At 42.9% G+C, this 24748-nt stretch overlaps 1 protein-coding gene across 5 annotated transcripts in view; it reads right to left on the reverse strand.

The window, feature by feature from the left end:
• Positions 1-20586, reverse strand: part of TXNRD1 (thioredoxin reductase 1) — a 38893-nt gene extending 18307 nt beyond the window's left edge. The window contains exons 1-7 of one of the 5 annotated variants that reach the window (XM_035341471.1): positions 20434-20586; positions 7172-7281; positions 4858-4980; positions 2090-2162; positions 1854-1973; positions 797-939; positions 555-670 (exon numbers count right to left, since the gene is read on the reverse strand). In XM_035341471.1, coding sequence (XP_035197362.1) covers positions 555-670; positions 797-939; positions 1854-1973; positions 2090-2162; positions 4858-4980; positions 7172-7281; positions 20434-20509 — 761 coding nt within the window. In that variant the 5' untranslated portion in view covers positions 20510-20586. Of the gene's footprint in view, positions 1-554; positions 671-796; positions 940-1853; positions 1974-2089; positions 2163-4857; positions 4981-7171; positions 7282-7840; positions 7951-10346; positions 10354-20433 lie in introns of those variants that run through there. The other 4 variants (XM_035341499.1, XM_035341490.1, XM_035341510.1 and 1 more) reach the window with 4 other exon arrangements.
• Positions 20587-24748: the final 4162 nt, after the last annotated feature.

Below are 24748 nucleotides of genomic sequence, written 5' to 3' on the forward strand. Positions count from 1 at the left end.
GAATTCACTTCACTAAGTAGCTGGGAAAAAATTGGTTCAAGTTTCAAAACTGAGACTCCCAGAGTGCATGAAGGCAGATACATTTCAACCAGCTTCACAACATCGGCTACTTTTGAACTCCCTCTTTCCCTGACATTTGAGACGGAGTTTTTCTCCGTGCAGACTCTGCTCTTCATTACGAACAAAACTCAGTACATGAACAGAAAGACCATAAAGAATAAGGAGAAAGTGCGAGTATAACAGTAACAGGGGCACCAATGATGAATTAATTTTATGACACACACGCAAATGATTTCCGGTATTCTCAAGCTGCTAGAAATGGAACTGTTCTAGCCTACCACCCCCAGTCCAGTGGTGTCTACCAGACAATGTTCCCAGCACCTTGACATCTCTCTCTAGCTCTTCCCCTTCTCCTTACTTTCCTCTAAGAAGCAGAAAGAAACAATATAGAGAAACAACAGCATACAAGCAGCGGTGCTTATGCTTTACCACCATCTCTTACAGGTTAAGCATTTACACACAGTGAATGACTTCACATTCTTCCCTGTTCTTACCTGCTAATGCAGTATTCCTTGTCTCCAGGGATACCCAGGTAGCGTGGTCTTTCACCAGTGGCAATGAGAAACCTCTCAGCTGTGTACAGTTTTTCAACTCCTCTTTTATTTGTTGCCTGTGAACAAAGCAATGGTCCAAAGTGAGTATTTTGTAGTCCCACTAAGGGAAATATTATTCTTTGATGAACATCTGTATTCAGAAAACACTACAGGAAGACCCAGCAAACAGGGCTAGGCAGTACCTTAACTGTGTGTGGCCGAACAAATTCTCCATATGCGTTCTCATACGTGACTTTCTTCTCTCTCAGTGCTACTCGATAACCCCAGTTCAGTGAGCCAATGTAATTCTGAACCGATTCTGTCATAGTCATCCAGTTGTGTTTGACTGTTGGAAACAAAACATGTTTGTCTTTCATTCTGACAGACCTTTAGTTCCATAGCTAGCCCTATATTCCCAGACAGACTTTTTTCATGACCCAGTCACCTTTGTCCTATTCGTATTTCACTCCAAGGTAACTCTACTGAAATTCAAAGAACTACATCAGCAGAGACAAAACAAAAGGTCGATGAACCAGATACGCCTTAAGCAATGAATGACTTGCCTTCTGCCAAGCATTTGAGATATTCCCCCCCTCCCCTTTATTAGCATAGTCATAGCCTTTGACACATGGAACACTTAGACTTTGCATATCATCAATCGTTTTCTAATGACACATGCTCTGAGCAGGTGACATTGCTCAACAAATGAAGATTGTGCATCTCAGAGGTGCCTCTGTATGCTCCCCCTTACAGAATTACACCCTAAATAGATCCGAATCCTATAACCATGCACACTAGAGCTAAAGAAAATCTAAATATCTAATCTAAAGAAAAATTCAGCTTCTGATGTAGTAGCAATGCAGACTGAGGGAACAGTAATCCTTACCTGCAATTATTAGGAAGTTTCTGTTTCTAACAAACAACATTCTGGGGTATTCCTTTGGATGTTGAGTTACATCCAGAAATGGAGTAGTATCTTACTGCTTTTAGTCACACAGCAGTGTGAATAAATCAAATACTGACACAATGAGAACATATTAAAAACAGATCAAGTGCTGCAACGCAGTAAGTCCTGTGTCTTTAAACTTGAAAAGCACTTAAGTTTATGAGTAGTCTCTCTGAAGTTGCCTAATGCTGTTAAAGCCAGCACATACTAAAGTGCAAGAAGCACTTGACTGTGAAAAGAACCTCTGGATTTTCAGCACAAATGACAAAACTGCAAAAAATAAAAAGAAAAAAGAAAAAGTTCTCCTTCTGTACCTTCTTCTGTAAACTGCCATCCAAATTTGCGTGAATCTTGCAAGGCTTGCCCCAGTAAGGCTGCCTGGTGCATCAATTTTTTAGGTATACAGCCCACATTTACACAAGTTCCTCCAAGACCTGAGAGAAAGGAACAGAATGCATTTTTCACATCAGTGTGGCCGATCCCAAAGAACAATCAGACTCTTAGTAAGTAATGCTCCTTTACAACAAATTTGCAATGAAGAAAATTTTACCCCATGAATTTCCCAGAGGTGTAGGCGTGACAAAATCCAGCACCATCACTTTCTTTTCATATTTGGCAGCCTCCTGCAAAACAGATTAAATAAGACATGTATCTAAATATTAGAGGTTAAAATTGGAGTAGATGATAACATCATGCATTGATGAAAAGCTTTGTGACTTTTAATTAAGCAATAACGAATGATTTGCAAGAGAACAGCCAGACAGCCATTAATCTTCAGAATTAGTCTGTGCAGTCAGTAGGAAAAAAAGATGAAGGGGAAAAACAGGCATTTACTCTGCTAAACAAGAGCATGGCACCAGTTGATAGAGGACTTGGGGAGTCAAACCTCTTCTCGCCTCCATCCTGTCATTTTGTTTACAATATTTCCCAACATGACATTTACTTTTAATATGTTTAACAAATTCTTCATTAATCCAGTATTCCATTCATAGATGGTTCCTCAAATGTTTGTTTGAAACCACATCACACAATGACAGCAGCATTCACGTGGCCAAGAATTACCACTACGCCCATCCAGTCTTTCTCCTTGTAGGAAAGAAACACTCAATTTTGTGTACAATATGCAGTTGTCAGGATCAGCTCTTGCTCTTCACCCTAGTCAACATGCGGTAAGCTGACTTGACTTTCAGGATGCGCAGATGTCATCCATTCTGGAAAAGCAATGATTTATTTTATGGTAATTCCCCTGAGAAGTTTCATTAGCAAATCTAGAAGCAATGTGTGTGCATGATTCTGAGGACTGGAATTTCTATACTGACTCCAATATTCCCTTTGTGCTTTTAAGAGAAAGGCAAAAATCTGTGGCAATAAGTGGTACCAGAGAAAAACACTTCAGCACTACAGAACTGAGAAACAAAAGATTCCTCCATGAGATGCAGCAAAATAGCTTTGGTCCTTTGAATAACCACAACTGTGCTGCATCACATGATGAATTCTCAGACATGTAATAGCAACTATAGGCACAGGATATTACCCTAAGGCCTTGGGTTTGGTTTGGGAGGAGTTGGGAGTTGGACAGCTTTCAGCATTAGATTACTAGTAAGACTTGTTAATCCAAATAGTTGACAATCAAAATTTCAATTTTAAATGCATCTTATTTCATGCAAAACACAAATCATATTTCAAACAACTTAGGCTGTAGACACCTTAGGAAAATGTTAACGTATGAGATTTCTGCTTCCAATTAAAGATCAAGGTTGGCCAAGAGGCTCACTTCTATGCATTAGTAGCACCTTTGATAAAGTTTCTCAGAAAGGTGCTTAGGGATTAAGACGTGTTATTAATGCTTCCTTACAACAACAACTCTTTCAAACAGCAGTTTGAAAGAGCATTACTGGCATTAGCTGTCTAACCAGAACACACAATTCTCAAGCTTACACTCTGCTACATGTTCACATAATAGAGCACTGCACTGTACTGCCACCTCAATAGAGATCACAAACAGATATAACCACTTCTGCACGGTGATAAGCCCACACTAGCAAAACTTGCCCTGTAGGCTTTCAGACCTTGCTGGATTTAGTGCAATGCTGCGTGAACACACGGTTGCTTAGGGCTGGAGCTGCTCTCTGTGAACTGGTAGTGGTGGCCTGGCAGTGCTGATCTGGGTCTGTGGTTGAGCTTCTCAGAGTCAGCTTGGCAGCACTGGCACTCACTGTGGAGACAAGGCTCCAAAATAAAAAGTTCTGAGCACCATATGGAGAGGAAAGGGAAGTTGTTCACACAAAATTGCATGTGTTATAATGAAAAACACACATTTAATCAACCTAGTTAAATTGCCGTAGATATCCAGAATTTGGTACAAGAGCTATATGGTTGCTTTTTGTTGTTCTTGATTTGTTTTGATTCTTAAAGCACTAAACATATTAAATAAGCTAAGTATTAGTCAGAAGCCTACACACATAAAACAGCTTCATTTCAACCTAACGAAGCTGTTTTGAAATACACACATTAGCACTGATAGCGATGTTGACTTTATTGATCTACCATCCTTTGCTCCACAATCACATGAGTACACACTAAGAGGCAATATACTTTATATGCTGAATATTTATATGCTGAATAAGGTAATTTATCTCTCTGGCCATACACCTTTTCCATCCCACAGCTGAGAAATGATGCAATAATCATCACAGCTACAGTCTCACAACCTCGCATACGCATACAGCAAAGCAAAGCAGCCTCCTTATGGAAATTTCAACAGATGGCTTTTCATTACACCAAGCCGGTTTTGCATTCCTGTAAGTCTCTTTTACTCTTTTGTATTAAGCACCCCTAGACCCTGAAAACTTCTCTTTCCAGGTCCTCTGAATTTTTATAGATCTTATCTTTCACGACAACAGTGCCTTATTGACGGGCAAGCAGCAAACTACCAAAATAGATTACAGACATCCTGCATGTTGCAATCCACCACAGCTGTGCACTCTCCCACTGTTAAGATGTCTACCTACTGGTTTCTAACAGCATTATCTCTGATCAGTGGGCATACAGAAGAACCAAGTTTCACTCCATTGAAATGTCTACCATGACGTTTTTTATGTTTTTCTGCTTCCAAACATATGGAAAATAATATTGTATTCTATACCTATGATATGGATGAGACTGTCTTTAACCTGGAGGTAACTTCAAAAGAACTCCTGCTGAACAGGCAGAAATATTATGCCCCTACAAGTGTTAAAGATATTCAGATCCAAGATGTTGAGGATGTCAGCCACCCACTTAAAAGGCAAGTATAAATCTGTATTTTCTGTCCCATACCTTGGCAGCAGCCAGACCACCCGAGCCCCCACCGATGACAATGAGGTCATAGTCGTAGGAATGGGGCACTGCTGTATGCCCGTTCATTTCCAGCAGTTTCTGAGGATTGCCTTCTTTATGTGCCTGAACAGAGAAAGCAAAAAGGATTAGAGAATATTGAAACATTACCTATGGTGCTCAAAAATGAGCATTTTCATCAGCAAATATTGTGATATGGGAATGTAAGTGCATCTGTATTTTCTCAGCTCTGCTCTAAATTAGCTTTTTTAATCTTCATCTTCTTAATTCGTTGTTGGAGTTGTCAATCCGAACTATGAATTTCCTTGCTCTTTGGAGACCTGGGTTTCCTTGCAGAGCTTTGTCTTCTGCACCACCACAACTCCAGTGCCTCCTCATACTGTGGGCACCAGGATGAGATGCTTACCTGCTGACACAGGCATTCTATGGATTTATTTTATTCTTTTCATCTGCCTTGGACTTCCCTAATTAGTTTTTTCCCCCTCCTGCTGCATGTATGAGTAGGAAAATACAACAATATACAACACCATGACAATCTGCAATTACCAGCCTTACCAACTGAATTAACAGAAATGAGTGAGGAAAATACTTTCTGAAAACGACTTTTTTTTTTTTTAACATGACTTGTTTAGCTAACTTTGGAATCAAACAGATCACATGTGATCACTAAAGTTTCATGAGAGGTTTTGTTTTGTTTTGGATCAGATGACTACTACCACAGAAAAATAACCACCTAAGTCCTAAAATGCATTCTGACAGCTGTGTGTCACAAAGAACATTACATTAATCTTCATATATTTTTTCTAAAATGACTCTTTGTACTCAAGTTGTGGAGTTCCAATGAATAAGGACTTCAGACCCTCACGTCCTTCAAGCTGCTGGGAAAATTCTCAATGCCTCTCAAAATGCCCAACAAGATTTGGAGTGAGTAAACACAAGATGCCTCAACTGATACAAATTATTGAGTATCAGCTAAACACATGATAAAACTTCTAAGACTTAAAAAAAAAAAAAAGTAAAGAAACCTCACTACATCACTTTACAAATCTGGTCACTTTTATTCAAGTGTTTCTGCCATGGTAAACAGAATACAAGAAAACAGACACATTTTCCCTCTCTTCTCGTCTAAATTTTGTCTGGCATTAAGCTTTCCTTTGTGCTCAAGCCATTCTACAACTGCCTTCCTCTGAGGTTAGATTAGTCCCTCTCTCCAAGCATAACTGGTGCCAATGCATCTGTATTAGTGACAAAAAATCCCTGTCACTCCACCAGACCACACAGCAATTTCAGCAAAAATTCAGACTCTACTTCTGCCTGTAGAAAGTTACATTCATATTAGTCTTTCATAACCCTTGGCAGCATGATATTAGTAGAAACAAAACCTAGAAGACATCTGTCGTTGCTGTGAAAACATCCAAAAATACCTTGTCTTCCTTCCTCTTCTCTTCCCGCTCTGCCACACCAATATAAAACCCTACCACTGAATCTTGTCTGCACTCAGTTCTCCTTTTTTCTATTTTTCTAACAGTCATAAGCCAAACTTCCTACTGCAAACAGAAAGACTGAAAAGGAGCATGTATTGCATTATGATATGCAGTTTCACTTTATTCTTATTTAGGGACACAGAACAAGAGAAAGCACGTTGTTCATTTCTGAAGTATGCCTTCTTGTTTGCTCAGCGACAACAGGACGGTGTGAAGCTTAAGGGTAGACTCAAACTTACCTCCCACGCAGTCATCAGACCCAACTACCAAGAATTGCATCTTCACGATGTGTACAGATGTAAATTCTAAAGAATCTACAATATCTACGCATGGATTTTGCTTAGATCACTGATTATAATCATGCCATTTTTTTTTCTTTTCCTTTTTGGAAAAACGCTTTGTATTTTTACATGTGGATTAAGAAGCTTCAGCTTTTATTCCATTGATGGTGGAACCATTAGCTTTGTTTTTATGTTTCCTTTCAATGGAACAAACCTATCGTTTGGCTCATTTTTCATTAGCTCTTGATGAAAACATACTAAAAGCTTAGATCACGCTTAGCAGATTATAACCTTCCCTGCTGAAACCATCTCCTAGAACTCCGCTCTAAACCAGCCAGGATATTGACAAGCTTTGCTTCCCATTTAAGGGGGAAGTTTGTTCCTGACCATCAATCAGGACTGTGACCCCATACTGAGAATGGATCTCTTCCTTTCTTCTCCCAAGAACTGTACTTTTTTAAAAAGTCTACAGTCTTCTTATTTTTCCACGTCAAAACTAAATTACAGAGTTTAAAATGCATGTCCCCCTACCTTCAAAGTTTTCTCATGACCTCCTATTTGCTTCTCTTGCACAAAAACACCTGGCTGCGAAGTCTCTGTGGTTACTTCGCACTGCACTTCTTGCAGCTTCTGTGCACCCTCTGTGGAATAAAGGATAAAACAATGTAGTGTCTGGAGTGGCGCCCTTTATGTAGGTTGTGCTCCTGAAGCGAAATTGTCTGGGGGAGTGGCCTTGGCGGCTTCATCACTTCCTCATCAGCAGCACGCCTGTCTCAGGGGAGTGTTTCCTAAGGCAACTGATGAGTCATTTGCAACGTTAGGATGACTTGCTATATTTTTGTCTTTAATAAAAATCCCATACGAGAACTGGCTGGGATTCCGGGACGTTTTGCCAATCTGACCAGATGCCTGAAACAAAGCAAGGAAATACGGTCTGCTGTGGCTGAGCCTGAAACTTCAGTTTAAAAGCAAAATGGTGATTTCTACTTTTCTTACTCGGAAAGTAACTTTTTAATGCTGTTGTGCTATTATTTTTTTTCAGCCTAAATGTTTTAAAGTGAATTAGAAGTTCTGATTTTGCTCTTTCAATTAGTTCCTGTGGAAACTTCTCTGAAATAAATTTAATGATATAATTGCTTTTCTGCGCCCCCTCCCCCCCCAGCCCCTTTCTTTCCCCTCCAAATAATTTTTCTGCCTTACAGAGTTTGCTCCTCCTTTGAAATCCTCTAAATAACCATTTTCAAAAGTCTAGCAAAGATCTGTGCCTGCTCACTGGTCATAACTGATAAGGATATCCTACAGAAAAGGTAAAATATTAGCAGCATGAAAAAAATAACATCTCTACACATGGTGATACTTCATTTGGCAGTGCATGGCAAAAAAAAAATAAATCTGATACATGACTGGAAGCCACTATCAGCTCTGCCTCCCTATACGTAACTCTGAGTTATGTTAACCTTCATTTCCAACAAATGGGTCAGTACAGACTTGTTTGTGCTTAATCACATACATCCTTCGCACTGCACAACCATCATTAATTAACAAACTCTGACACGTGCACATAGTTAGACAAACAGCCACATTGAGCATGTATACATTCCTTGGGCAGGGAGCCTGCAAATCTGAAGAGCGTTCACCCAGACGCACACAAACACAAGAAGGCACTCACTGAAAACTGGTTTCTAAGCTTGCTGCCTTGGTTTTCCTTTCTGCAGCTTGGTGATAAAATCCCTCTATCTCACAAAGGTGTCAGGAAGAGTACTCGACTGATGTTGACAAAGGGGTTTAAAGATCTGAGTCATTACACAGGAGTTAATAGCAATATTAACAATGGATAATTCTTGGCCTATTCTAGCCTGGGGAAAGAACCCAGGAATTCATGTCTGCATATACACACAGACACACCTGGGAAAAGCAAAAACACAGGTTTGAACACTGGTCACCATCTGAGGAATTTTTCTTCAATATATTATCAACGCTACAGTCCTGAGGGTACCTAAAGCAACTGAAGCCTTGTAGTTTTTTTCCTGCAAGTCTGAACAGCCTCAGGAATGCTCATGTAAAATTGTATCTTAAATCAGATAAAAGCCTACTAGTTAGACAACACAGACATTTATATAAGCACCTCTATCTTCAGGCAGATCTCTGCTAGCGGTTCACAGCTTTAGCAAGAGCCCCAAAACCCAAAGGCAACCGTAACCTCTGGCAGAAACTTGAAAGACTTTTGTCTGCAGGTTGTTACTGCTAGGGGCCTCTCCCTTGTTGGCCCGGGCAATTTGCCACAGACAGAATGACAAAGCAAAAAATGCTTTTGCATCATGTGCTTGTTCCCCAGAAAAGTCCATCCATTAACAACAATTATAACAGCCATTGGTGGTGAATCGATGCCTTCCAGAAATCGATCAGCAGATACCATTTCTCAGACTGAGATTGCTCAACACCACCTGGGTCAGTGAGCTGCTCTGGACAAATCTGAGATATGCAACACATGGGATTATTCTTTTTGCTGGCCAGCATCAGCACGGACTTCAGCAAACCTGCAGCAGTTTGTGGCTACCTCAGGAAGATCCAGTGAGGCTCCAGCCCCCCACTGCCACTCTTTGGCTTTCGTTAGGCCCAGTCCAGGTGGTGGCTGCTGCCCGCCACCTCCCCTGCTGTGATGGTTTCGCTCGGGTGGGTGACCGAGCTCCACCACAACCGCTCTCTCACTCCCCCTCCTCAAAGAGGAACAGGGAGAAAATATGATAAAAGGGGCTCAAGGGTTGAGATAAGGACGAGGAGATCGTGCAGTAATTATTGTGATGGGCAAAACAGACTCAGCATAGGGAGATAGTAAGATTTATTGCCTATTACGAATGAGCTAGAGAGGTGAGAAACAAAGGAAAGAAACCAAAAGCACCTTCCCCCCCCCATCCACCCTCTTCCACCTCCTCCCCCCGAGCGGCGCAGGGGAACGGGGGCTATGGTCAGTCTATAGAAATTCTTCTCTGCCGCTCCTTCTTAGTCACTCTCGTCCCCTGTGCTGTGGGGTCCCTCCCACGGGATGCAGTCCTTGCTGAACTGATCCAGCGTGGGCTTCCCACAGGCAGCAGCTCTTCAAGAACTGCTCCAGATATGGGTCCGTACCACGGGGTCCATCCCTCGGGAGCAAACTGCTCCAACCTGGGTCCCCCACAGGCAGCAGCTCCTGCCAGGTCACCTGCTCCTGCGTGGTCTCCTCTCCACGGGCTGCAGGTCCGGCCCGGAATCTGCTCCGGCAGGGGTCTTCCACAGGCCGCAGTCTCCGTCGGTGCAGGGCCACCTGCTCCACCGTGGTCTCCTCCACGGGCTGCAGCGTGGAACCCTGCTCCACCGTGGTACTCCATGGGCTGCAGGGGGACAGCCTGCTTCACCATGGTCCTCACCACAGGCCGCAGGGGACTTCTGCTCCGGTGCCTGGAGCACCTCTCCCCCTCCTTCTTCACTGACCTTGGCACCTGCAAGGCTGTTCCTCACTCCTCTCACTCTCCCAGCTGCTGTGTGGCGCAGCGTTTTTTTCCCTGTCTTAAATCTGCTCTCACAGAGGCGCAAACAACATCACTTATTGGCTCAGTTCTGGTCAGCAGTGGGGCCCTTACCAAACATGGGGCAGCTTCTAGATCCTTCTCACAGAAGCCACCCCTATGGCCCCCTGCTACCAAAACCTTGTCACATAAACCCACTACACCTGCTGCCTGCCAAGTGCTCCCTGACGTGGGGTGAACTGAGGCACCAAGGCACTGCTTTGGAAGGGGATAAGCCTTCTTGGGTCTAAGCCTACTCTCGTCCACCATGCTGTTTTTATTCCCCTTCCTGCCTCCATACTCTGTCCGCATGCTTGGCACCAGCTCTGGCAGCCAACAGACCCTTACATGAGCTAAACGAATGCACTAGCCCTGGAGAAAAGAAAACATGGGTGGTTTTTGGTCAGACTCCTTCTGCTCGGAGAAGGATTCCCCAAGTGCCACAGACAGTACAAGGGAGCCAGCACGTCCACACTGAGCAGAGGAAGAGGAGGCAGCAAGATTTCTCTCACTGGCGGCAGCAGAACTGCTAGGCTGGCTCAGCGGGTCGTTAAATCCGCCAAGAAACCGCCCTTCTGGCATTTACCTGAATAAATTTCTGACACAGACCATGCTAGGCCTCACTGCCACTTCTTGTGCAGATCAAGAACGAACAACTGTGGTATTTTAAACCCATATCCTTACTGGGAGAGAACTTCCTCATGAACCAAAGTTCACGCTGGTACCGAGGCCTGGCCTCTGAACTTTAGACTTGTGTAACTCCTGGTGGGGGGTGAAGAAAGGCACGATTGGTTTCAGAAGGCCTTGACCACAGAGGAACCTGACAAGCCCTACAGAACAACCCAGACCCGCTTCGTGAGCAGAAATACTTCAGGATAAGAATTGCCTTATTCTGCAGAAGCGTTCACCAGCTGCGCAGGCAGGACGCGGGGCTAAGCAGAAAGCCCGGGCCTTGCAACTGCTCACCGTGAAGTAGCCTGAGGTGCTTCAAGGCAGAAGTATGTGGTGATTTAGCTGGATTCTGTATGTCACACAGAAGCCATTATTAACGAGAAGGAACTTCGCAAAATTTTTTACAAAATCATGTAATTAAAAAATAGCTGTCTTCAGTAGTGTAGAAGATGCCTCTAATTTTGTAATGCTTATGAACAGTCATGTGGCTTGCTTTAAAGTCTTATCCCCAGGCAGCTGAGGAATGCAGGATGTTTCATACGACAATGAAGATTTACCTTTTGCTCAAGTTAGCTTTGTAGGTGGAGAAAGTTTCAGCTTTTCCTTCTCTCTGCTCATTTCTGCCCTTGCAGCACAGGTCACTACCTCCCCAGTTGCACAAGCTCAAATATTTGGAAGTGATGGGCAACGGAGCCATTACATGATCCAGATTATATCAAAAACCCAAACCTTTAAAATATGCATGCCTCCAGCCTGGATTGTATCACAAATCCATGCTGAAAGGCTGCCCTGCAATCAGCTGAACTAGTGAAACTATGACGGAACAGAAACAAGGGACAGAAGGCAGGAAAGGATGAAAACCTCTTAAACTGGCTTTACCCCAGAGGAGCCACAATGCACCCATACTTTCAAGAGATGCAGGACCAGGGGATGAGAAATTTAAAAAATGGTAAGTAGAAACTGTACTTTGATGAGGCAGTGGTATAAGTTAGACCCTCAACCTACCTCACTTTTTTTTTTTCTTTTTTTTTTTTTACGGTGCCAGAGACACAGAGCAGCCTTGCAGCTAGCCAGAAGTAACTGAGCTGGCTGGTGTAGAAGTGTCAGGGCTTGCTAAGATAAGGACTGCGCGTGCTGTGCTCTAGTGATCCTGGCCAAAAACCACCGTTACCTTTGACAGGGTAAACCAGCAGCCCTGTGGCTATTCTCATTCCTTCCAAGAGCTGATTCAGCACTTGGCTGCCCCATCAGAGGAAGTTTAAAGATAGCTTAGGGGTACATTTGCCTCCCCACCTGTACACAGCCAAAGTCTGATCCCACACTAAGTCACTAACGTTAAGACAAACCAACCTGACATCATTTATACACACAGAATTCAGCGCCCACTGACGAGCACTGTTAATCAGAAGTGAGCACTGAGTGAGCGAGTGCTACTACTGAAGGCTGGTGTATGCGAGCCTTGAATCCTGCTGCCTACACACAGGACCAGGATATATGCTACGCCCTAGTACACCTCTAGCCTTCTCTCTGCAATTGGCTACTTGTCCTTAAAGATGCGTAAAACACCACGAGTCATCACTGCACAGAAATTACACTGCTAGATAAGATCTTTGCTCTTCCTCCTGAACGTCAAATATTAACAAATCAAAACCCAGAAGATGAAGCAAACTGCTTTCACACGCACGCGCACCAGCAGAAGCTTGCAACACAGAGGAGTGGCCAGCAGGTGGAGGGAGGGGATCGTCCCCCTCTGAGCTCCTGTCTGGAGCACTGCATCCACGTCTGGGGCCCCCAGCACGAGAAGGATGTGGGGCTGTTAGAGCAGGTCCAGAGGAGGGCCACAAGCTGAGAGAGCTGGAGAAAAGAGGGCTCTGGGGAGACCTCATTGCAACCGTTAGTATTTAAAGTGGACTTATAAAAAAAGATGGAAAACAACTTTTTACATGAACAGGTAGTGAAACGACAAGGGGGAACAGTTTTTAACTAAAAGGGGAGATTTAGATGAGAGGTGAGGAGGAAATTCTTCACTCAGGGGGTGGTGAGGCACTGGCACAGGCTGCCCAGGGAAGCTGTGGATGCCCCATCCCTGGAACTGTTCAACCAGGTTGGATGAGGTCCTGGGCAACCTGATCTAGGGGGTGACATCCCTGCCCATGGCAGGCTTCCATCCTTTTCTCCCTGGATCACAGGTCTGTTCTCTTATCTGCCAGCTTCCCACGCGTGCATTCTTCACATGGCACAAAGCAGCACCATATGTGGAAGCCTAGAAAATAGCAGTGACTTGACATATTGTTGAAATGCCCCAAAGGTTTTTGTGTGTTTGCAATGGTTCTCATAGGAAACATCTCTCCAGAAAGCAGATGCACAGGTTTTCTTGGCTTTAGAATTAGCTTGGCTTTATGCTCTCTCCATGTCACACCAGTAAATCCTTAATCCCATTGGTGCAAGTTAAGTAATTACAGTTTTCCTTGCAATTACTGACTATTGATACAAAAGAGCGTAGATCCAAGCCAGCCTTAACTTCACCAAAAGACTGGGATGTGTCACCTGGCCCTCTGAAGCCCTTTTCGACACTCATTGCCCTAAACCTCCTGAATTCAAGAACAAATGTGAACAGGGCATTTCATACATAGTTGGATTCTGACTCCCTGTCAAAACCAAAACCCACCAAGCTTCAAGACTTACAAATGAAAGAGCAAAGCATGTTCTCTTAAGAAATCTGAAGTTTTCTGTGCTCTGTTATGGTTTATATCTATTCAGTATGCTGTTGTAAAGCGCTTTAGTTTCAATTGCTAATTTAGTTTCAATTCCTAATCCACTTTTTATACCTAAGAGCATGAGACTTCTTCCATACATAAGTAAAGCATAGGTTGACTGGGAACAACATCAAGACATAACGAGGAATAATGCAACTTTGCACTTGGTTGAAACAGCTACATTAACAGAAACTGGGGGGGCTCTACTTTGGCACGGATTTCTGTTAATGATGAAGGGCCATAGGGTTATCCCAGAACACAGATGTACTTCATGAAAGCATAAATTCTTTTTTATCACAGCTATCTGGGCCAAAAAAAAGGCATTTAAAAGCATTTTTGTAAGTGGAAAAATCATGTATAAACAAATTTTCTTCTGAGTGTTTTTCAACTTAAGTTCCAAGCAATAGGAGAAAAAAATATAATTATCCCCAGCAAATTAAATGCAATTAACCTAAGAACAAGATAGGAAATGATGGAATGCTTCGTAGCTGTTTTCTCAAAGAACAATAGAAGTGTACTCAGAATTTTTAAACAAACCTCTACCTAGCAAAGCAAGAATTATAAAACCAAGACAAGACAAAGAAGAAACCCTGACAGAGGAATGATGAATGCCACAGCACACAAAAGACATTTTCAAGTGACTTCTCTCTGAGTCTGATTCAAAGCCCACTATGGCCCTTCAGAAACTCTTGCTCGAATGAAGGCCCTAAGTGACAAGATTCACTCCTTTCAGCTCAGTTTTCTAATGAGCATCTGGGGACCAACCGAGCAAAATCCTTCAGTCTGCTTTTGACTCAGGATGGGTCAGCCTTGTATTGTGAGAAGACTGCAAGGCACCAACTTTGCATCCAAGAACAAGAAGAGTTGCTAATGTAGGGCAAGAAGCTCAAAACCAAAATATGTCCTACTCAGCCTGCACACAACCAGGCACTCCAGGCCATTATCTGTCCCATCCTGACAGTGTGCAAAAGGGCTTCTGAAACTGGCCTCAATTCCTAGCAAAAGAAGTAACTCCTTCTTCCAGTTATTTATTTTCCTTCTATTTTTTCTAAGCATCCATGCAGCAGTGCCACAAAGTCCAACTCTAATACGACAAACTATTTTGCTTTACTGATTTCAGCAGGGACAGCATCATACTCCATGGCTTGTGATGAAAAGTCTTGAAGCATGTTTTTACCATAAATATTGAGGAACTTGACAGCCCACTCCAACAAGATCCAGATTTTCACACAGACTTCCCTAATAGCTCTCACACTACCAAAGCCTTTGGCAATATAAGACCACTGATTGCTACTTGTCTTAGAAAGTCTTCTTATGTAACTGTTTACAGTGAACCATATAGGATTTAGTGAGGTTGCTCTAATTAGCATTAATAGGGATGTTTTCTGTGAGCATAACATCACATGCTAACCTCAAATATTTCTAGAGCATCTACAGTATGAACTACTGCCTGAAACAGAACAAGCTGTATACGTTCACCAGAGGTAAACTTCAGACTCTCTCTTCCTTAGTAAAAAAGCAAGCAATGCTTAATTAATTAGGTATCTTTGAACACTTCCATTTTTCATTTTATTCCATGTTATTTCACTGTGAACTAAAATAAATAGGTTATGAAAAACTTAGGATAAAGCTTCTCTGGCTTTGGAACTTTAGTAAAACTTTTAACATCCCATATAAAGCTTTATATGCAGTCTCCATGGAAATAATCACCTGAGAGTACCAGTAACTTTTAACATGAAGTTTTGCCTATTCCCATCAAAAGTCCCTGCTGCTTTTGGATTTACCCTTGGTAGTATAATGCAGTGAGTAATCCAAATCAAAATAAAGGAAGCTGATTTCTGGTATGACTACCTGTAGGTGTATCATTCTTGCTGTGCTCACCCTTCATTTGGGATGACCTGCAAAAGCTGAGCTTCCTGATTTTTTTTTTTTTTCTGGAAATTCCTGTGGCCACTACAAACTGTGATTAATACTCTGATGCTAGAGGAGGAAGTACCACCAGCCACACTTTAACAACTGTGGCACCTGAGGCACTGGGAGGTGAAACTCAGCAGGGTGAGCACTCAGCAGGGCTGGGAACAGGATCTCCTGGTACTCTGCTGTTCATTAGACCTTACTGCCACCAGCCGTGCCTTTACTGTCTCTACCACAGTTAAAACCATTTATCCAGCCCCACACATCTCTTTGTAATTAGGGTTGCGTCTGAGTCATGTAAAACATCAAGAAATTAAGAAAAAGGTTCCACCCAGAATCATTCTTTCTGCCAAACAAGTCAATATTAATAATGAGCAAGGCTAGAGGAAACACAAAGGTTTTGCAGATGATCTCCTAGAACGTGCAAAAAGTTTAAGGCAGTTATTACACTGTGAAAAGCATTTGGGTGCTTTGTTTGGATGCCTGACATACTTGTTTTTAATCTGACCAGGGCTTGTAACAGGAGGAAAGAAGCACTTGTTTTTAACCCAGAGTAATCAACGTTTCTCGTCCTTGAAAAACAGAAGAACTTGGGTGGAACAATTTATTCCTGCTTGTAGCAGCCCAGCGAACAATGACATTGCATTTCTACGAGCTGAAGAAAACAGCATAACCCAGCAGATCATTGCCCTCAAACCCTTCCTGCAACGTAACTACTACAACCCACCACCAACCTGCCGCATGCAGATTCCAACAAAGACCTGACTGGAAATGGTTGTGAAGGATGGGCGGAAAACAACAAACAGCTCACTTTCGTGAAGCGAGAAACAACGCACACAAGCGTGCTTGCTTTGTGTCAGGCTGTGCAAACAGTGGTGGAGTTGAGGAAGTAGAGAGCTTCCTTACCGCCACAGTGGGAACGCAGTGCCAGAACACACAGGGGGGCGGCGGTGCCAAACGATGCCTTCTTCTCTGAGCAGCTCAGTCAACAAGCAAAACAGGCAAGTTTGCTACTGCAGAAGATGAAGTAAGAAGATATCTTGGTTTACTGCTTTAAATTGCACTACAATGCATTAGCACATTCTTAAAGAAAAGCTCGGGACTATGCTAGAATAGGCTCCTATTGTTTTCTATCCCACGCCAAGTAATAGCACCAGGGGAAGAAAAGGACACGCACCATTAGAAGGGAGACAAAATCTTATCTGCAGACACTACCTTAAGATTCTCATTGCAGGAGATACAAATACAAAAGGAGGAAGCACACCTTAAAAAAGAAAAGTATGCAAATAGAAGTGCTGGGTAGATAGCGTTGGGGCAGCCAACAATAACAGGGGTCACACAGGGTTTAACACAGATAAGTCTGACTACAGCATCAACAGTACGAGACATTGAGAGTACAAACAGCAATGAAAATAAGCTAAAGAAAGCAGCTGCTGTGAGCTTTTTAGAAGAAAAACAGAAAGTAAGCCAAGTTGAAGGTGAGGAAAGAGAGAAAACATCAGGTATGGCTTGACAAGTCAAAGGACGGCTTTTTCAGGAAGACATGTGATGTGACACCATGTTAAAAAATGAGGTTATTGGAAAGTATGAATGAGAAAAACAAGACCTGAAAAAGAATTTCTCATGAAATACCTAAGTCCAGGTGCTATGGACTGGAAGGCAGCTGCACTAGAATTGAACAGTTCAGTTGGAAGGGACCTAGAAAGATCATCAAGTCCAACTGCCTGACCACTTCAGGGCAAGCCAAAAGTTAAAGCATATTATTGTGGGCATTGTCCATATGCCTCTTGAACGCTGGCCACCTCAGTAAGAAGCCTGACCCAGTGCTTGACCACCCTCACAGTTAGGAGATTTGTCCCAGTGTCCAGGCTGAACCTCCCCTGGTGTAGCTTTATGTCACTGCCATGCGTCTATTCAACAGGCAGATAGCAAAAATATAGGAGGCATCAAAGCATTTTCTCAGGAGACAGCAGGTGTAAAGTTCACTCACTTTCAATCAATGGAAGAAGGAGATTAAGTTACCAATTCAACATACTGAATTAAGCCATAAGGCATTATTTCATCTGGTACTTGGTTTGCTTTCTGCAAGCACAGCCAAACAGATAGCAAAACATCCTACCAAGGGACGTCCAAGATAGGCTTAATGCAGGAACAGCCTTCAGACAGGAACAAACCACCACTGCTCTCCAAAAAAGTCTTGGAAACAGAGAAACCATACCAATGGCCTGGAGTAAAGGGACCAGTACAGTACATCATGAGGGACAAACACTGCTCCCAGTCACAGTGGAAATCAAGGGGGTGCCATAACTGTGGAAAAGAGGAGAAGGAAGAGCATGGACAACCATGATGTCACCTCCAGGAGCCAGGTCTGCTCCACAAAGGGTGCGATGACACATTTGTTATTGTTACACCTGAGCAGTTCACAGGCAAATTATATGGTCAAACATTTGCAGGAAATACTACAGAAATAATTTTTAAAAAATTGGGGCCTCATTACTCACGTGTTCACCACATGTGAATGTCGGTGCAACTCAATAACCACCAGTGTTGGTAGCCCAGCACAGAGCTAGGACCTCTCATATTAGCACCAGAAACGAGCAGCAACGATTTGAACAACACTTTGTTAATTCACTTGCTAGAATCCAACCCAAACCTCACTCCAAGTCTACTAGACCTTTCCAGGTCCACCAGGGGGTATGTGCTGTGTCCCAAGTGCCCAGTCCTGAAAGGAGCTGGACAACTTCAACTTACATGCAGGTCAAACTGAATTGAAAACACAGCCACTCATAAAATTCATCTAGCCTGAGGATCTGGGCTGGGGGGGAGAAACAGCACTTGAGAAGCCCTGCAGAAACCTACAGTATATTTCAGCATATTTTATAAGGCAAAAGCTGCAAGTCAGGATATCTTAATTCTGAGATGTGCAACTTGAGTGTCATTTTTGATATTTCTCATGATTCCTTTTTCAATAAAATGTCTGTTTAATAACACAAAAAGCTAACTTGTGTGGAGATAAATTAACAAGAAGTCAGGAAAAGCATTATCTTCTGAGTTATTTCCAATTTTCATACCTTTACACCCACAAAGTGCGTCATAAATACTGCTTATTTGAAATGCAACTGGTAACTAAACCAAATACTATCTGAGGATCGTAGGATAACCTTTTTAAAAGCACAAGCTAAGGACAAGAGAATGTTTTTAATAGCTACGTTACGCAAAATATATATGCGCATTTTATCTTAGAATTTTTACTTTTTCCTATGATAGCCATCATTTTCCTTGCCAGTTTCACTCATTACTGGCGTACTACTTTTTGGTTTTGTTAAACACCATTTTTGATCTTTCAGTCAATTTGAAACTCTGCATTTATTATTCCCATTACTGAAATGGTGGAAAGGTGGGAAAAGATCCAGAAAGTAATTAAGAAATTCTTAAAGCTAGGAATGACCAGATTTCTTCCTCCAGCTACCAAGAGGACACATAAGTTTAAATGCACCTTGTCTGAGAGATGTAAGTAGAGGTAAAAATATATATATAAATAAATAATCAAAACTAATCTACTCCCTGGTATGACTAACTGTAGAAAGTTAATTTAAGATAGTCCCTGTTTCAGAGGCATTTAAACAATGAGTAACTAGCTTATTTGAATTATGTTTCAGTTTTCAAGTAAATTACACATCACTATTTGCATTTCCGTAATTATTTGTTTTTAATCTTCTACTTAACCTCTTTTAACACCACCCACAACTCCCCTCATCTCTTGTCCTTGACGGATGTTAAAAAATGTGACTTGCTTCTTCATTGGGCTTGACAGAATAATCCACTAGTATGTGACCATCCCAGAAGCAAAGCTACCTAGATGCTGAAATATAAAGATTAACATCACAGTTTAATGCAACTTTACTGGAGAATTACGTTAATATACTCCCAACATTGTAGAACGGGTAGCAGGGAATAGTCATGTCTTCCACTGAAAAACCAAGATACAGCGGAGCATATAAATTCAAGGCCAAACAATATGTTCTTTTAAGTCAGGTTAGCCTAAATGACTCAGATTCACAAGGTTGAAATAGCTCATTAAGATGCAGGCTTCCTTTCTGAGCTTGTGTCAGCAGATACACAGTTGGCCAGAGGGTTGGATACAACTAAATAGCTATTTTTTTCTGCCCCAAACTCAGTGTTACCATACCTGCCTAGCTTTTGGTATGTGATTTAAAGCTTAAATGGGCATTTCTACTCTTAATAGGAACGAGGTAGTGGCAGCATTAGGTGAGGAACCTTCCCTAATGGGGTAACTACTGAGTGTTAACCCGAAGTGCTCTCAGGGAGCTGCATCACCCTGAAAGTACAGGGACAACTGGATGCTTTTGACAAATGCTTGAAAATGTTCTTTTTTTGTCTTTCCTGTCAGGGTGAAAGACCATCCAGCACTCCCAATGCCATGCCTTTAACTTTATGTTTGTATAACTGGAAGTTACTAAGCAATATGCAGCCACAACAATAAGCCTTTTTCAAGAGTTTTAAAGTGTTTTAAAGCTCCTGCCTTGCACAGGCACCTCTACTCTTTCTTTGCCAAGCCACTAACGATTTCCATTCTGCAAAATAAGCCTTAAAACGTTGTGTGTTACCTGAAGGCTGCCAAGGTGCTTTCGTTTTAGTGCTCTTCAATCACCGAAAACGTAAGACGGGCTTTCCAGACAAGCCCCTCTCCCAGGCACTCAGCAGAACCGAAAACACCCCTCGGGCAGCAGATGCCCACCCAAGCACTGCACCCCGAGTGCTTTTTCACTCCGGCGGGGCTCTGCAGCACACAAACACCCCCACAGGTGCGTTGTCAGCCGCTCGCCACCCCAAGCTCACCGCAACCCCGGCGATTCAGCCCCCACCCCCCAGCGGCAAACCCCCCTACCTGCCGGGCGCCTTCCCTCCGGGCAGCCTCCGGGCGCCTGCCGCACCGCCTTGCCCTTCCTCACGGCTCCCCCCATGCCGCGCCTCAGCCCCCGGCCCGGCTCCAGCGCGATGGCGCCGGGCTTAGACTCAGCCCCGGGCCTGGCGCGACCCCTGGCGGTGCCGAGGCGGCGCCGGGGCCCTCGCAGCTGTCGGTGCCGGGCCGGGGGCCATGAGGCGGCGCCCAGCGGGGCCGGGGGGTTTCGACCGCGGCTTCCCCCTCCCGTTGTTTCCCCCCCTCCCGTGAGGCGGGCCCCGGGGCTGGGTGGGAGGCAACGCGGCCTCTGCCTTAGCCCCCGGCCGGCCCGGGCCGGGCCGACTTTTGGAGGGAACTCAGCAGGTGTCTGAGAAGTATTTTTCTGGCAATTAATGCTCAGAAATCGTACCGAGGAGACCCTAATGGAAGCTGTGCGAGGGACCAAGACTGATGAGGCTCATCGCCCCGCTCCCCTCGGGGATCCGGGTGCTACTTGCCATCATCAGCTCTCAGCACTGCCTCGCTCGTGGCCCCGTTGTGGTGGCTCTCACACAAAAACAGGGCAAGAGCAGCGCTTGCCAAGGAGATTCCTGGCTTAAACAGAGAAGACAAAAAGGGTGGGATGAAAACCTACTGAACAGCATGCTGTTGTTACTGTCAGCTCCAATTTCAACTTCACCCTTCACCCTTCCTTGTTACACCAAACGTGGCAATTTATCCAACCTGTGTTCTTGCTTACAGCAAACGATGACTTTTTTGAGAAAGGTTTAAAGCAAATAGATTTTTTTTTTTTTTTTTTTGGTGGATGAAGCTTTTCAGTTGCACAAATTGGCTGCTGGGCCACAGGCTGGGTATGGAGGCTGCTGGGCTCAGAAGGGACGAAAGCTTAATGCTAAGGCACTGCAACAAAACGCATGCTGTAGACTCAGGAGCTCCTAGTCCAGTTCCTACCACCACCGTAGAATTGCTCTGTGGTCCTGAGGAAGTCACTTATACCCCAACATAAACTATAGGGTCTAGTCACCCTATAACACCTTCAGAGTTGTGATTACTTTGCTAATGCTTGTTATACCCAACGCCAACACACACAGGCTCTCTACTCTGACACAACAGTAACGATGAGTGACAGGGGAAAGGACTAATAGGAAGGGAAGACAACAGGGTAAAAACTTTGGAATCTTAAGGCTTGAGGCATTACATCACAGTCCTCAGCTTTTTTGCACACAAGAACTCAGCAATTCCCATTTGTGATGCTGTATTACTTGTATTACTCTTTCACTCTGCAGTGAGATCTCCAGGGTCAGCTGGAGTTTCTAATTAAAAACAACAACAACAACAACAACAACAACAAAAACGACAACTTTATAAGTGGAAAAAAGTCTCTGAACTCACTACGGAAATGATCACTGAGATTTCAGAAATAATGTCTTCAATACAGATATCTGTAATAGTATAAATTATGATGATAATGGGGATAATAACTGTTACATGCATTCAGGGGTTATTACCGCTTCAGAATTAAAGTTATTAAATTCATTTGCTGAATAAGCTTAGGGAAGGAACTCTATTCTGCCAAACCCCATCTCAATATTTCCATAAAATAGGGACTACAAGCTGACAATCAGTCAATGTGAGAAAAATCGAGTTTAAAGAATACCTTGGTGTGCTATTTCTGTCCTTGAAATCATTCACAATATTTCATTTTGCTTATTGTTTTGCAATTATGTTCTCATCATGTTTGCTTTCATTAGGAAAAGGAAAAAAGCTCATGTTCCTGTAGTGAAGACATTGAAGAAGGAGAAAAAAACGATGTCTAACATTTGAGACGTTTCATAAGACTGCAAAACAGTGCATCCAAAATACTAATTTTCCAAAATTACTTAAAAATTTTAAGTATAGTAACCCAGAGTCTGTCATTGCAGAACAGAGCCTTGATGCTGCAACCAAAGACTAGCATTCATTTTCACCTTCTTCATCCCACTCCTCCCAATCTGCTGCTTCTTCCTACACAGTTTTACTTGCACACCTCACCTCTTAACCTAGTTATTAGAACCGCCTCACTAATACTGCCTTCAGGCCATTCGAAGTGCAGCCTGAGAATTTATGTTCCTTAACTGTTCTTTTAATCAGACCACTCCTGATCTCAGCCTTCGTAAGGTAACTCCTTTCCAGTTTTTCCATAGGCTTCATGCTTTCTCATGAGTCACAGGTTGTGATTAACCCCAAGTTCCTATTAAATCCATTTTTTTTCTGATTTATTATTTTGCCAGATCATCCTCTCTCCAGTTATATCTACTTCTTTACCATGTTTGTGTGATTCTCCATAGAGGCCTTCTGTTTGCTTTTACAATGTTCCCAAGCTTAGAGTTCTTTCTGGGCAAGTCCAAGAAGTTTCTAAGTTTTTATTTTAACTTCTTCTAGAAATTACACTTTTTGAGGCTTATGAAAAGCCAGGCACGTCCATTTAGCTTAGAATTTATTATTAGCTGTCTGAACTGCACGCGTACATGAGGTCCGGTGCTGGACCACTGAAATGAAAGCAGAACATGATAACAAGAATGCCACATGGAAGAGGATGAAAGAAAAATACAGTATCACTATTGAGATCTCCTGATGCCTTGTCTGTCCATTACACACCTTTTCCTTATTCTCTGCCTTTCTTTGTTTTGACTCTTTGGGAGAGAGACTTTATCTTCCTCTCTGTTGCTTGACATTTCAATTCCTACTGCTGTCCCCCTCATAAATAATCTTCGCGCTGTCCTTTTCCAGTAGCAAGGACACACACAGGAGAGCAGTCTTCAGGATCATAAAAGTTTAAGGACACCCTGTATCCTCTAGTATCTCCTTGATACAAACATGAATTTAAATCCCTTTTGGAGTCATAGATAAGTCTGAGCACTGAAGTCTTTGGGAAACTGAAAACCTATTTCAGTTCCATTCCAAAGTACTGATTTAAATCTGCTTTGGGTTTGTCTTCTAGTCTGTTAGTTCCATCAACATGAAAATTTAGTGCAGATCTTCAGAAATGCTATGATAAGAAGCAGGACAGCAACGACTGTCTTGTTAAAAATATCTGTAGAACAAAAGAAAGTCTTGAAAATCTCATACATAGCGTCCTGTCTTAAATACTGGACTACCATAAAGCATAGACTGCATAAAATACCATGGTTGGTGCTAAGAGATCAGCTGTGATAAATTCAATTAATGTATAAGAAGTCTACAAAACACTTATTAATAAAAATAGCAATTACGTTAAGATATTAACTTAAATGAAATGTAAGGTGTCTCACACAGTTTTGAAATCTTGGTAATTTATAGCAAACATATTTGCTGCATGACTCCCAGTGAAGAACCCTGCAACAGAGACCAGCCACCTAAGAGTTTGGTCTCTCTCAAAAGCTCTTGATCTAAGCTCGTTCTGTAGCCAGCAGAGAAAGACAGGCATCTCCAGATGGCAGCTCATCTTCCAGAGACAGGCTTCCACTTCTAAAGAGTGGGCCTATCCAACCCTAGCCCTTAGTTTGGACAAATTTAAGTGAGAATTCAAGCTTTCATGATGAAGTTGACAGAAGAAATCTATGTCTCTGCCTACACTACAAATGTGACAGTGTCAGTATCTTAGCAATAGTTAAGGGGCACAGTTAAGAACCGCCTGTTATAATAGATTCTGACTTGGAAATCAATTTTGTTTTAGTGATGCCACTGACACAGTGGTAAGCTTTCATCTGTGCAGTTTGGAATCCCTACAGTCACCTCTACAGGTGAAACTACAAATACTGACAAGTGTCACAGCCTCTGAAAAGGTCAGCTACTTCCAAGGAAATGCTGAATTCCTCCAGTCATTCCAAGCAAAACTGAGTCATCAAATCTGTTACCATTGTGCAATTCCAACACATGGACAAAATGTGGGAACATACCCTTTTGAAAAGAAGATCTGATGATACAGAGCAAAATTTAGCTCTGTAGTCCTCTAGAGCCCCTACTCCATAGGCCAGGTGTATCAACACTGGCAGGCTTAGGGTTTTCCTAACTGTAACTTTGTAATCACAACTGAACTGGGCAGTAGTCCACCTCTTCACATCAGATCTTCATCCAATGTGCCTTCTGGGCTCCCTCGGCAATGCCCAAAACAGAGCTGTAATGGAACACGGCTTTTCCACCCATGGGAGATGTCGGGTTTCACCGCACAGCCATTAAGCAGCTGCTTGTTCTCTTGCACAGTAGAATTAAGTAAGATGTCTTTCACCATACTCATGCTACTGGGTAAATTCAATCCCACATATAGCTGATAATAGGAGAA

This window comes from Oxyura jamaicensis, chromosome 1, assembly GCF_011077185.1.
Source record: "Oxyura jamaicensis isolate SHBP4307 breed ruddy duck chromosome 1, BPBGC_Ojam_1.0, whole genome shotgun sequence".
Lineage (NCBI taxonomy): Eukaryota > Metazoa > Chordata > Aves > Anseriformes > Anatidae > Oxyura > Oxyura jamaicensis.